A 15,300-nucleotide genomic window follows, 5' to 3' on the forward strand; every position below is an offset into this window, starting at 1 on the left:
CGCCGCCAACCGAATCATTGTTCACAGCCCCGTTATCGACTCTTGTTAATTAGGGTTAGGGTAATTAGCGTTCGATTAGGCAGGTCGCTTCAACGGAGTAAGAGATCACAATGGCCGGTGTTGGCCCGTGTTGTAACACTGTCTGCCTCTTTCCTTGTCCGCCCATGGAAACTGGGTCGTCGAGCTGCGTTCGACAGATTCCTCGTTTCATTGGGAACCACCACCGTTTCGTTTGTTTTCCACTGTCGTCGATCATCACAGGCTGGGATGGATATGACGAAGCATCTGTGACGAGATATTGTTCGGTTCGTCGGCGATGCGTGGCAGGTGTCGCTGTTGATATATGTGCAACGCGATTGTACGAGTTTATGCCCCGAGAAAGAATTTTATTTGGAAATCCATCGGGTGGACGGAATCGAGTTTTTCGAGGACAATTAATATTTCGTAATTGAAATTTCAATTGAGGAGGGAATGAAACTATCCTTGCTTTCTCTTTATTCCTCGGCTCAGCTCGCTGTTTGATAATTGCTGCGAATAAATTGATTTGAATGAGACAGTAAGCGAAGAAACGTTAGAGAAGATAATTATAACTTTATTTTACAAAAAAAAAAAAAGAAAAAAATCCAATCGCGATATCCAATCAGTCACACGCAAAGCGTGATATACGTTACGACCCAATTCGAAAGAAAGAAAGAAAGAAAGAGAAAAAAATAAAATAAATGTCGTTTTAATGAGGCTCAATGAGCGAAACGAACTACTTAAGATCCAGTGCACACGAAGCGTCTCTTCGTTCAGCCACATCTGCCCTCGTCGTTTCCAATTACGAGAAAAAAAGGAGAGGGACGTGGAGAAGTAAGAGAGTCGCGCGCACCTGAAACGAAAACTCGATTGAAATTTCGTTCGAGCATCGCGCGATGGAAACGCGGCTTTTCCACGGAACGCACGCATTGGCGACGTTTCGCGATCGTGCGCGCGGTTCAATAAATGCGCGAGGCCATATTCATCTTGGCGGAGCCAATAGAATTAATTTGCGAATTTATCCGCGACGCGAGGTTTCCTCGCATTCAATGAAAGTGAAATTAAGTACGGTTGATCGCGAGGTGGTGGATCGCGAGCCTTGTTAAATGGCGCGTATTGTGCAACACCGGCGACCATCTTTTTTCCGCTTTTGTCTTCTTTTTTTCCTGCACAACAGCGATTGGTCGAATTGGTCCATCCTTGGAGGGGGAAATTTGAGAATATGTTTTCAGAATTCGTATTTGCGTGAAGTATTTTTCAAACGCTATCTTTGTTTTTCCTTAAACTTGTGCAATAACTAATTTTTTCTTCACTCGATCACAAACAATGATTGTGATATAATATAGTAATAAATTGATAAGTTACGTCGAAGATGAAAATTGTGCGTATATGAAAAAATGATAATTATTTATTGAGAAAAGGTTAACAAGTCTTCAGGATAAACACGATAAATATAAAATTCTTCTTAGAGTAGATTTACCCGATAAACGTATATATACAAAAGTTTGCAGAAGATCAATAACGATTCTCTCTTCCAGGCTCCTTCCTTTCTCGAGATTCAATAACAACGTTACGACATTTTTATTTCCTTACGAAGATTGATTTTCTTACTTTTCTATTTCCTCGAGAACCATCGAACTTTCCTTCGAAAAGATAGAATTGTAATTGACATTTAAGCCTATCTAGAAAAAAAAAAAAAAAAAAAAGAGAAAATGTCTACGAACTCGGTGCAACTGAAAATTCAGTTTCTCAGCTCTCTCTCTCTCTCTCTCTCTCTCTCTCTCTCTCTCTCTCTCTCTCTCTCTCTCTCTCTCTCTCTCTCTCTCTCTCTCTCTCTCTCTCCCTCTCTCTCTCTCTAATACCAAGGTTTGAACCGATACCAGTCAAGGTTTCTTTCTTTCGACCACATCGTAAAAATTCCCGATAAATTGGCTGAACACGCTCGAGGAGGATTGTGCAAGCGTATAAACTACCGCTCATAAGCATTCTCAACGATATTTTTAACGATTTAAAATAAATAGCTTAATAGTAAAGCAATATTTCCAAAGTATGTGTGTATATATATATTTGGCTAGAAATAAATTCGTAATTTATTAAAATTCAAATTTATCGATAAAAGTGAAATTTTTCTTTTCATTTGAAAACCTAATTTTCAAATTTGATTATATAAAATTGTTACACGCAAAGCGATCTAATATTCATACGAAATGAATTTGTTCAAATTGATTAGTCAAATTACAGTATAAATCCAAGTTCTGTATTTCCATAAAGATAAATTCTTTATTTACAAACATACATTGTACGTCGAACGATGTCGAGCTCCACTCGATTGAACTCCAAAGCGTTGGAAAATATTTCGAGTCATCGACGCACGAAAGACGCACGAATATATTTCGTGGTATAATAATTTCGACCCGTCCTTCTTCGCTACGCTCTCGTGCGCGTCCACTGGTAAGACACTGATGGCCGTATTTGCAAGAGGTGAACGCGTGGTGGAGATTTGTATTCTCCAGAGCTCGAACCCTGAGTCCCTTGATTTAGTGCTAATAAATATTCATTGGCGTACTTGAAACTGACCTCAGAGAATTGAACGGCATTATCGTGTGTACTCTTCGAAGATTAACCACGATTATTCGCTGCTCGCTCTATGTACAGAGACCGCTTTATTAAACCGTTTAAACAATATACCGGTAAATGGGCAATTTGTTGTGGCACGATGGTAATAACAATAACGTTACTTATTCGAAAAGGAATCTTCGATCGTGTAAATTATCGCTTATTAATAATAATAAGAGTTTCGATCGTTGTCGATCCATGATTATCGCGCGGTGATCCATTTGGAATAATTGTGGGCTCGACGTGATTGGAAGATTTGGATACGTGCAGAAGGATATTAGATTGTTTCCGTGTTAAGATAAATTGTGCGAGAAAATTTTTATAGGCATATTCATAATTTAAAAAAATATCGATATAAATTATCCGTACACGTTGAAATATTAAAATTTCTTCGAGCTAAGATACTTATTCGATACTGTAATATTTATTTGTATAAATATTTGTATATATAATTTTTAAAACTTTACAATTGTTGAAAAAATAAAACTCGAAGAGAAATAAATTAAAAATTCAATCGTAATTGTAAAAATCGAAGCTTATTTTTTTTAACTCCGTATACGTTGAGAAAGCAACCGTTTCAGACTTTATCCAAGTGTTTCGAAATTTATCAAAATTTAAATTGTTGAAAAACCAGAAAAGTTTCGTTCGATCGATAATTTTTCTCGGAGCATTGGATAAAAAAAAATTGCAATTCTTTAATAGATTCGTACAATATCTAATTTCTAAACAAATTTGAATTTATTCGTCGCGTGATAAGGAAGGGAAAATTGGAAACAGAAGAAAGATGGAAAGATGTTAGGACATCGTTGGTGGCAGATACTTATCTGTTATTGCAATCAGAGTGCAAGGTAACCGTAGAAGAAATCGTTCTCTGCAAAACGAGCTGTCGATAGCAGCGATCTAAGATCGTTATGCCCGTGTCTTTTATCGTTGCTTCTTCTTCTGATCTACTTTTATCTGGTTGGATCCTTTTCTTGCCCTACGTCGATTATCTCTGGACAACCGTGTCCAGCATGCTTCGAACGACTTTGAAAAAGTCAGGATAATCGTTTCTTTTCAACCTCTCTTTTCGTTTGATAAAAACTCTCTCTTCTTGTTAATTCCAACTTGTTTACGATTCAATATGGCGGCGTTAAATTTATTTTACTTAGAGTTGTTCGGAATTTAATATGCAATATAACCGATATTAATTTTTCCATATTTTCCATATTCTATAATAGCATCAACTCATTCTTCCTTGTAAAATTTCTCATAAATTTTATCGATATTTCATCATCGTCGTCATTTTATTTCAAAATTATTTTTCATATTCCTCGAACGTGATTAAATCTTCGTTGCTCCAAGAATATATATATTCGATTTCCTTCACTGCATCTGGAAAATTTTAAATAAAACTCTTACATATATATATATATCTTTTGTTCGACATATTAATTACATATTGCATAGATTAAAAGTTAAATAGACATTCGAAGACACAGCATCGCGAGATTATTTCCTGGATTAATATTAATTACGCGCCAATTACAATGAAAAAAATTCGTTCGAGGAGGATTAAAATCGAGGAGAAAGAGCAAATCGGCGAGCAATTTGTCGAGATCGATTGTACGCGACGATAAGCGAGCGAGTCCAGAATCGCAAGGACGACTCTCAAAGATGAAAAGATTAAAAAGTGGAACGGTGGTTCGAGGACGGTTTTGCAAACGAGAGCCGTTTCAGACGTGTTCCAAGGGTATATACCATCGTTTCAAGTGAAAACCGGACACGTGTACACCGATCACGATTAAGATACCGGTGTTGCTTCTTCCTCGACCAATCTTCGTCGCTCGTTTCGAGAAAGAATCGTGAAATTTCTTTCTATTATTGCGTTTCTAAAGAGAGTTGAAGTTCGACTTCTGTTATTATAAGAAATAGGATATCTTTGAGAAGATACGATTAAACAAGTATTTATTCGTTTTGTTGAAATTTGATCGAGCGCTTTCTTCTTTTCGATTTCACTTGTTGCTATTTTTCATTCGCGATAATGCGAAACAAATATATTAAATCAACCTTTAACTGTTCATAAATCGTTCATTTTTATTAAGGAGATTAAAAAGTTTCAAGATATTTAAAAGAAAAAAGGATATCGCCAAATTCCGTAAATACTTCCGAATGGTGAAAAGGAAATGTCCCAACCCTCGATTTATCCTGCCTCCCGGACATGCCTGGCGCACGAAATATCGCCGATATATATTCGAGAACCAATCCGAAATTATGAAAGCAGACGTACAAATATCGAAACCACACCTATCCCATACGGTAACCGCAGAAGGCCAGTCTTGCTCTCCTTCTCGTGCAATTCGCTTCGTTCTGTGTCGAACTATACTAAACTGCACCTGTATATTCTTCATCAATTTTATAATATTCAACGCACAAGGTTCGTAATTTATTCATTCCAAATTTAATAACACCATATTTCTTTCGAAATTAAATAAACAATTTATTTAATACAAACTGTTCTGCGTTCGATTTACAAATCAGTATATATCCGATTTCTTCTTCTTTTATTAAATCGAATATATTCGTGACGTGTGCGTGTGTTAAATAGGGCAGAATCATAAATCACGTGGAAATTAATATTTAAGAAAAGACTTTACTTTATCTCCAATTTAACGAATAACGAATATTAAATTCACTTATTAACCTGCTAATTTAAAATAACGTGAAATTATCTACCGATTGGATTCTCCCTTTCCTATACTGATATAAATAAGAATCATCTTCTCTCTCGCCAAGTCCATAGACCAAAAACATTCAAATTTACAACATTCTCAACCGCCCGATTTCAATCGAAACGATCGATCTGTTTATTCCAAAAATCGCTTAACTCGGCAAAGAATGCGGAATTGAACCGAGGAATGGAATATGTTTTTCAGGGAGGGCGAGGGTGGCGGCGGTGGCGGCCGTTCCGTGGTCAGCCCTGGTGGGGGTGGAGGAGGAGGTGGAGGTCGGCGGGCACCGAGTCTACGGCTGGTGAACGGAAGAGCGACTACGGGGGTCAGTTTGCACACCAGCAGCACAGAATCCGTTCGTTCACCCCATCACCACCTCGGCCAGCAACAGGGCGGCAACAACAACAACAACAACAACAACCATAACAACAACAATAACTGCCACGCCGGTAATAACCCCGCCGCGAACAATCATCCACGGCTTAACAAAGATGACAGCATCAAGATCAGCATCGAGAACACGAACACTTGCACGGACAGCCTCGTCACTGCTCTAGACGACGAGACATTGCTCATCACCGATTTCGTGGCCGACACAGGTGAGTGGTTTCTATTTTTTTCTTTTTCCTTTTTTTTTCTCAAAATCGAATTACACACCAATTATAATTTTTTCTTTTTCTTTCAATCATTGTCTTTGTCGAATAATTTTATTTCGATTTGGAAAATATGAAGGTGCCTTCGTGTCCGAGAATGCGTGGAATAGAATTTGAATTTCCCGCTAAAATAAATATCGATCGATGGGGAATGTGGCTGGTTAGGAATGATACGTCGTTTCGTTGTTAATTGTTAAGGCAATTGAAAACTTTGAAACAATTGAAAATATAGAAAGATGGAACAATTTTATATCTTTCGATACGATTTTTTTATTTGTTTTATCGTAGCGAATCAGATTTTTTAAAATTTTGACGAAATTTTGCATAGAAATTCAAGAAAGTACGCTTGTCGTTTTTGTCCAGAGCCGTTCAATTTACAGTTGAATCTTACCCTACCGGAAATTTAATTGCGCAGCGTGTGTCACATGTTCTTCATATTTCGCGCGAGATTTGTGACACGTTTCGTGGAAAGCCTAGAAGTCTCTTGTACAATCTGAACAACTTGATCCCCAACTTGGAATAACAAGAAAAATCATCTTAATTAACTTTCACGAATGTACGGATTGGATTTTCGATATTACGAAACTTTCGAGTATTAATCCTTGCAAATTTTTAACACAAAGAAACAAAAAGAGAAAAGAAATCAACAACAATCACTCGTTTCGCTTATTTTAAAGGAAATTTTTATAAGATCCGAAGATCTATTTGCAGAAAGGAAGAAAAAGCAGGAGTGAAGTGTAATTACACTTAAACACAGGACACCCACGCTTACATCCACTTACGTATCATGCTCGTCTAATACAACATAGAATTAAACGCACACAAATCCATCCGTGAATTATAATTGCATCTTCCTATGACGCGTCATCGAAACAGTTTAACCTTTTCTTTTTTGCCACACCTATGAAACAACGTGTTTCGTTATATTTCCAAGGTGATGGTAAGTCGAAAGAATTAATCGTGAGGATGTTCCAATTACGATCCAACTCCAATTAAGTGTTAAAAAGATGAGGTAACATTTCGAAATAGAGTTGGAAAACTGAAAACTCGAATTCAATCTTTGCTGTTCCCCATCCGTAAATTAGAGGCTTCGTTAATTCACGGTAATTAAGAAGGATAATTTTTGTATTAAAGGACGTCAGTTCTTGAGCCCAGATAATTAACCTTTTTTTTTTTTTTCTCCACGAGAATTTATTCGTTCGAAACTTGTCCCATATTGATACTTTGAAATTAATAAGTACAATTTGAAACTGGATGAAATAAATAAAACAAATAAAAGCGTAGAATAAATAATCTTCTCGTGGACGCAGTTAGTTAAAAAATGGTAAAGAAAAGAGTTCAACGTGTGGTTCAACTTTTCAGAGGATCGTATTTTTCTCGCGAGCGAAATATATACATTATGCATCGTTGGAATAATCTTCAAAATATGCATATTTCTTGAATCCTCGTTATTTTTAACTTTTCCTCGAATACTTGTATCACAAGTAATTGGAATAAATATAAATATTCTTAATATTCCAATGCTATCTAACATTTTTAATCACATTAATATCGTTCGACACTTTTAATATTTAATATAATAAAAAGATAAATTTCAAAAACCGTATTACATATATTATTTTCCCCAAACATTTCTTTTTAAACACAATCGGAGAAGGAATAGGAAAAATTGTCCTGTTTGCCTTATCTTGTGCATCTGCGTACACAACTTTAACGAGAATGTTTTTAAAATTTTTATTTTCCAATCTAGATCTTTAAATGTCTGCTTGTAAATGCAAATATATTGCAAATATATCGATAGCCACAGGGACGAAAGAGGAAATGATATTTGAAAAACGTGGAAATGGAATCCATACGAATTGCAATAAAGATTTTTCAGTTGAAACCCCTAAATGAGAGTCATGAATTTCAAGTTATCGGCACACGTGTCCACGTGTAAATATAGAGCTTCGTAAGAATGCTCGTTGAATAAGCCGTTTGTTCGTCGACAAATGCACGTAACGAGCCCATTATCGGTTGTTGCAATATAGAAAAGCAATCGGGCCGGCCGCACATTTAGTTGGCGTGTTTACGACCATCTGACAACCGACCGCCACTGAAAAGAAACGAAATTTTTACCTTCGGTTATATTAATACGACTCTTAACCTTCCTTTCCATTTAAAAGAATCGACTCGTTTTTGTCCGTTCCTTTTTTTAGAATTTTTTTTAATGCAAAGAAAAGTAATTCTCTGTTTTAATTCGGATAGAAATTTCACCTGTTAACAGCGACAGCGCTTCCTCTATTCCCGAAAGCGAAATTTTAGAATTCGAAAGTTTTATATCTTGAAAATTAATTAATTCTAAAAAAAGGAATTGGGAAAAGTTTTGGGGATATTTTTCGCGTGAATAAATAAAGAAATTTGTAAGTAACGAACGAATGAAAAGGGACGAAGAAAATAGTAAAATTTTTAACTCACAGAACAGCAAAGAATTGTAAAAAATGAAAAGAATCTTGTCTTAAGATATTTTATACGTAATTTTTTTTTATCTCGAGACACTTTGAAATTATTAAGTATATACTACACTCTTGCAAATAAGTTTTTATATAGTTTTATATTTAAAAAAGTAAGCAACGAAGAAAGAAATGATATTTTTATTGTTTTATATAAAACTAAGATATTCCGTCCTGAATTATTTTACATAAAAGAAAAATGTATTTGCAAAGTGTAATCTTTTTTAGTCGTAATTCTCATGATACTTTCTTCGTAATATTCGAAAGATACGTTGTCTTGTAGATTGTGCTGCAGACAGATAGAAATAATAGAAATAAATAAGATAAAAGAGGTTTGTTATAATACTCGTCGCATTATAATAATTGATTAATCCAATAAACATAAAAATTACGCGAAAGCATAAAGTTCATTAATAAACGAAAAGGCGTTGAATAAAAATGCTAAGTCGCGTACTGCTTATTTTTCTTTTTTATATAGTGGAATTTGTTTCATAAGAGACGATTAACATTACTGGTTTTCATCTACGCCTCATTAGTGAAAATTTTCCAGATTTCAATGAATTTAAAATGAATTTAAAATCTTAATGCATGAATGACGCAATAATTATTCGTTTCCAGTATCTAAATTTCCTTTTTCTTTTTCTCGTATTATATCAAATTTGTGTTATAATCTTCCGTTCATTTTTTAATTTTAACCGTTAAAATGAACAATAATCTTGAAATAAATAAAATTGATTGATCGAAGCAAAAATATTAGTATATATTAACGTTTCTCTCTACCGAAGGGAATATGTTTAATTTAATAAAATTACACCATATTTGTAAATATATGTTGATATCGGAGTAATTAATGGAGTAAACAATAGAGATACGTGAAATGTGCTTTCCATTGATAATTAAAACAAATTAATAAAGAGAAATGAAATTAAAATGATTACAATAATGAGAATTGTAAATGTTTATAGCGAAATTTCAATTCTCAAATTTTCAAACTTTAAAATCTTTCAAAATTTAAGCAATTTTAAAAATTTTTCATTGAAATAAAAATCAACAAAACGCATTTTAAAACATTTTATTATATATAGAATTGACGTATAAAACAACTAAATTCTTCGTTCGTCAAAGTTGAATCAACATTAAACGATTAAAATAAAATTAAAATATCAAGATATCACATAATCCATCTTCTCTGTCAAACTTGTAAACATACTATTTCCGCGAAATCGGTATTCTACATACTTATTATATATTCAATTCCCACATTAAGAAATATGAATTATTCACTTATCGTCTTTTTATCATTTACATATGTAATCAGGAATAAATAGACGATACATATTATACATAAGCATATTATACATAATTAAAGACCATAGAAACTCGAATTAAATTAAACGTTACGCGATAAAAATGATATAATAAGAAATGATTTTCTTTGTCGATATCATTTCAAATCAGATAATTTGCCTTGTCTATCAGATAAATCCGTAGCAAAGTTCAATCAATAAGACAATAAAAAAGACACCGAAAAAAGGATATTTTGTTGAATTATTTCATTTACACGTTAATTTTTTTCAAGCTGACATTTTTCCTAAACTTCTTTTTTTAAAAATGAAAATTTTGCTGAAATCTAACTCATCGGTTAAATTCAAAAGCTTAACTGAAGTAATTTTAACTTACTTTAAACTAACTTTAATTAATTGCATAAATTATTATGTTTAAAGGCTTTTTAACTTAAGGCATCTTTTTTCTTCATTTCGATAATCTTTACTCTCAACGTAGACAATATTGAATAACATTGTGAGATCAATCTTAAACATTCTTTCTTAAACAATGGTAACATAGTTGTTATTCATACGATTGGCCAACACGATATTTAATATCTACCAGTTGTATTGTATTGAAATTGGAGTATAACCTAATCTTTGTCGTACAAAGAATACGTTAATACGATCGCTATTTAATAGTGCGATGGCAATTCGATAATAAATGATAAATATTTACCGTTGAATTCTAAATTAATTACGTACATATATATTTAAGCTAATCGAAGACCACTTGCGAGAAAGTTTGCCACACGTATCCCTCTAGCAGCAAAAATCAAGAAGTTGTCTTCTTACCAAAATCTTAAATCAAATCTATCTATAATTCATTCGAGAAACTTTCTCTGTTCGCAAACTTTTTAAAATACTTTTTCATGCAAGTATTCCAAATTTATTTCATTAAATTCTTTTAGTATTATTGAAATCTCTCGCCAATCTTTATTATTAACTCAGATTTAACTCAAAATTTTATAAATTAAACTTATTCGTTCAAAAGTTATAACGAAAACTCTTTCGAAATCGTCAGATTTCAAAATGGAATCCAATCGTCCAAAACATCAATTCTCGACGAGCCACTAACCACACCTCGCCAAAAAGTCTCTTTAAAACGCCTCTGCATCCTCGACGAATCTTCCCGGGCGTGTCTAATTTCTCTCGTGCGGCATCCATCCATCTCTGAAGAATCATATACTCGGGTTTCTCGAGCGCCCTCCATTTTCTCGAATCCGCTTTAGAAGGAGCGGCATCAGAAAAAGCCGCGGCTCCTGACAAAGTATGCAAAGTAGAAACTGTTGTACCGCAGTCACAGCGCAATGCCCTTATTAATGTTCACAGATTTAGAAACATTATTCGGATACGATTTTCTCTTGGAATTATTCAATCAATCGAATGATATATATTTTTTTATGCAAATCGATCATCCCACGACGCGTATTTAATTGTATGGTTACAATTAAAAAACGATACAGAGGGAAATAGATATTATCGATTGCAAAAATAAAACTCGTTTAATTCTTACTTTGAATATTTTACACGTTTTTATACGTCATTATTGCTCACATAATAAATATCTTCGTTGATTCGAACTATAATTAAAACTTACGATCCAATTATTCGAAATCGTCAAATCGTTATTTACCGACACCCAGATGTGTGTAAATACGCGACGAATCTCGTTTAATCTTCTTACACAAGGGCCAATGATTCTTATTACGCAAGACGAAATTCTGAAAATTAATACATAAAAAATAAACGCAAAACAGCAAACTTCATGGAATAGCACGATTCGCGTGGTTCAATGTCAGCCCACGACGACCATCTCCTCGTCGTCCAGCGTTTTGACGACCGATTGTCGCATATTTTGCATGCGCGTTCTCTCCGTCAATGCCTCGAACAAAAAAAGAAAAAAGAATCGAACGCACGCGTGATCGTTTGGTTCCACAATAAAACCGGTCAGTCGATGCCCGGTCTCTCTCTCTCTCTCTCTCTCCCTGTTCAAACAACGCCATTTTTCTCTCCTCTCTTCCACCTCTGTTCGGTTCCGTTCCTTCGACTCTCCTTGCCGGCTGTTGGTTGGCTCGGCTTGCTTTCGCCGGCCGCGTGGCTTCTTTTTCCTCGTGTTCCGCTCGTCATTAGTCAACCTCTGCACCGGGGACCAGTTACACGGTAAACGGGGCAGACCGTTCTCGCGATCCTGAGGCGCTTGGGTTTCGGGCGATGGCCGACGAGCTGGCGCGCGCCAGCCACCTCGACGAGCAGAGGAGGCCGCTCCTCAGGAAACAAGGACGGCCAGACGGGGCCAAGGGATTCCCTGTCCTTGTCTCCAGCTGGCCAGAGTTGTCTTGCAACCGTGAAACGTTCAAATTCGGTGAGTTTTCTTTCTTCGGTCGGACGAGTTTTCTCGAGGAGGGCCCCGAGGCGTGATTGAACGTGATTCACAGGGATTGTGAAAATGGAAGTAATTTTGACAAACTCGTTGGAACGTGGAAATGATTCTTGGTATTTTTTTTTTTTTTTTTTAAATTGATCGAAGTGGTTCTTTTCGGAATTGTGGATGTTGGAGGGGGGATGATTTTGGATGAAGAGGATTATGTAGAAGTTGTTAGTGTTTCCTTTAAAATATTTGCCGTTTTGTGAGGATACATTATGCGGTGAGCTGGTTTTTTTTGTTTTCGATGAATATCTTTTTTTAAATTCTTTGCAAGTTTTTTTTTCTATTATTTTGATAAATGAGAGATATGTGTGTGTGTGTGTGTGTGTGTGTGTGGAAAGATTTTTGTGTTATTCAAAGTTTGCGTGTTTTCTTGGTTAAACGAAGATGGCATTCTGTGGATTTATTTATTACTTTGATGAAGGAAAGATGATCAAATTCTTGGATTCTTCTTTAAAATTTTTCGATTTTTCTGATAACATTTTGTTAACATATTTTTATCTTATTTGAAACGAAAATGAGAATAAGAAATGTTTAATATATTTTTGTTAGAAATATTCCATCTTATAGCATGAATTAACAACAATAATATAATCTTTTTTAAAAATTTTGTCATACATTAAATATGAACGAAATATTTCTACTGCCATTTTCTAATGCCAGATGATTACCATCGATAAATTATATATTGATAATCAATTGATAATAATCGATTGATTCTTCTTTACCAATATTAATGAATTTAAAATATATTGTTAAAAGCGTCGTTTCAACATAACTTTTTTCTACATACAATGCAATCAGTTTTAAATATCGGCCTATTTGAAAAACTTATTATACTATGCCATTAAATTTCACCTGTACATATTTATCCATAACACTGTTTACATTATGTGACAGCCACTTGTCAACTATTTATGTAAATATATCAAAGCAACCAGGTCGATAACGGATATATACAACAGGTAAGTTTGTCAAAAGGCTGTATCTTAAAGAATTTTTTTTTTTTTTTTTCTTTTTGTGCTATATACACGACGAGAAACAAGTTAGATATTAATATAAGTAAATAAAAAGTTAATATTTCTATCGTTTCAAGTAATTTCAATTGCATAAGAAGTGTTTTATACCGGGTGTTCCATGTTAAGACAAAGAATATTTTGCTTATCTTGAAAAATATTAAAAAATATTAACAAATATATTACAAAAAGTTGAATGATTTCAAAAAAGGTGCAGGTTTAATGTAATTATTCTTCTCATAGATGGACGAGTGGAGATTATATGAAAGTCAACTTTATATTTTTAAAAAGAATTATATACTTTTTAATGCATAAATAAATGTAACACATTATTTTCTATAAAAACTTTATATAAAGAATGCCAAAATATACTGATACGTGTATTAAAAAGTATATGATTCCACATATAAAAATAAAATTGAACTTGATAAGTTATATACATATAGAAAAAAATAATAACATCACAATGTAACTTTCTTGAAACCATTCAATTCTTATTCAAAGTATTTTTTGGTATTATGAAAAATAAGAGCGATATTTCAAATAAAGAAAGATATGGGACAATATACTTCTAAATTCTTAAAATAAAAGATATTATCAAAAAAAAAAGACGACAGTTCTTACATAAGATAAGTATGCAAAAGGTAAGTATCCCTAGATATAAGAAAACTGTTGGAAAACTATTAAAAAAATGACAAAAATGAAAGTTGCAATATATATAGATAAGTATGTAAAGGTAAACATATAAAAGTAAGTATTTTACAGAATAAATATATAAAACATCATAAAAAATGTTACTTTCTAGAAATAAACAAAATTTTTCTATGCAACTATTTGATAAAATATAATATTTTAATACAAAGTCGAAAAATTGACTAAAAATCTCATTCATTGAGCATATTCCAAGAAAGTGACATCACCACCAAGAACTGCTAAAATTCTTGGAAAAATTTCTCGAACGATCTCCTATCATATCATGTTCTCCTGATACAAAATCGAATTTATTTATATATAAAAGTTTTATCATCGTTCAAAGAATTTCGATCTTAATCTTTTTTATTAAATATCTCGTTTATTCTTCGTAATATATTAAACAATGTTTCGAATAACAGTTGAATGATTTCGAAAATGTTGTATCGTCTCAATTTTTTCACTGATGGACTCATAAAAAACATATCAACCTCAAGTTTATTCTTTTAAATGGCATCATATACTTTTTATTACACCAATCTGTGCATCTTAGCATTCTCTACAAAAATGCATAGGATCATTTGTAATAAAAAAACCATTAGTTTAAAAGATATTTAATTAAATTTACTTTATTTTCCAAACTATAAGTTTTTTGCCATTTATAGATACTTAATACTTTTTTATAGAGAATGCTACAGACACATCAACTGCTGTATTAAAAAAATGTACAGTTCTATTTTAGAAAACAATATTTTCATTTATAAATCTTTTCTATCTATAAAAAAATAAATAACAACAGGATATACCCCCCCCCCAAACCATTTAACTTTGAAACGTTTTTTAATATTTCCAAAAATAAATGTTTTATGCCCGATAATGTTATTCGCACATCAGGTATAATATATTATGTCGGTTATTAAAAACAATAGAGATATTCCAAATAAAAAAAAATACAATGCTTGAATTTTTCGAAAATTGAAAAAATGATAAAAAACGCACTAAAAATGGCAGAATTCATGGTAGTACATAATTATGCAAGAAGTAAATAATCTAAATTTACGTAAATTATGAAAAAAAAAAATGTTTTGAAACTTTAAAAAAATGGCAGCACTAAGAAAATGAGTAAGAAAAAGAGTAATAGAACGGTAAATGTATGATAAATATGTAAAAACTCCTTTTTTAAATTATATTCTTCTAATAGAAAATCGAACTTTTGGCCAAAAGTTTCGTTCTATTATATCGTTCGAATATTCGAAAATTTCCAAGAATTTGACGTCATTTCTTGGAAAAAATTTTCGATCGACCTCCTATCATATTATGTTCTCCTGATACAAAATCGAATTTTCGGCTA

General features: G+C 33.2%; 1 protein-coding gene across 4 annotated transcripts in view; it reads left to right on the top strand.

The window, feature by feature from the left end:
• The window catches only part of Ih (hyperpolarization activated cyclic nucleotide gated potassium channel Ih), a 130,971-nt gene that overhangs the window by 42,817 nt on the left and 72,854 nt on the right, over positions 1 to 15,300 (top strand). For all 4 annotated transcript variants that reach the window (XM_086914770.1, XM_086914771.1, XM_086914772.1 and 1 more), the window contains exon 2: positions 5,550 to 5,944. In XM_086914770.1, the coding sequence (XP_086770896.1) occupies positions 5,550 to 5,944 (395 nt within the window). The remainder of the gene's footprint in view (positions 1 to 5,549; positions 5,945 to 15,300) is intronic.

Source organism: Apis florea, unplaced genomic scaffold, assembly GCF_048593485.1.
Source record: "Apis florea isolate Af1SG1 unplaced genomic scaffold, ASM4859348v1 contig_3741_pilon, whole genome shotgun sequence".
NCBI classification, from domain to species: Eukaryota; Metazoa; Arthropoda; class Insecta; order Hymenoptera; family Apidae; genus Apis; species Apis florea.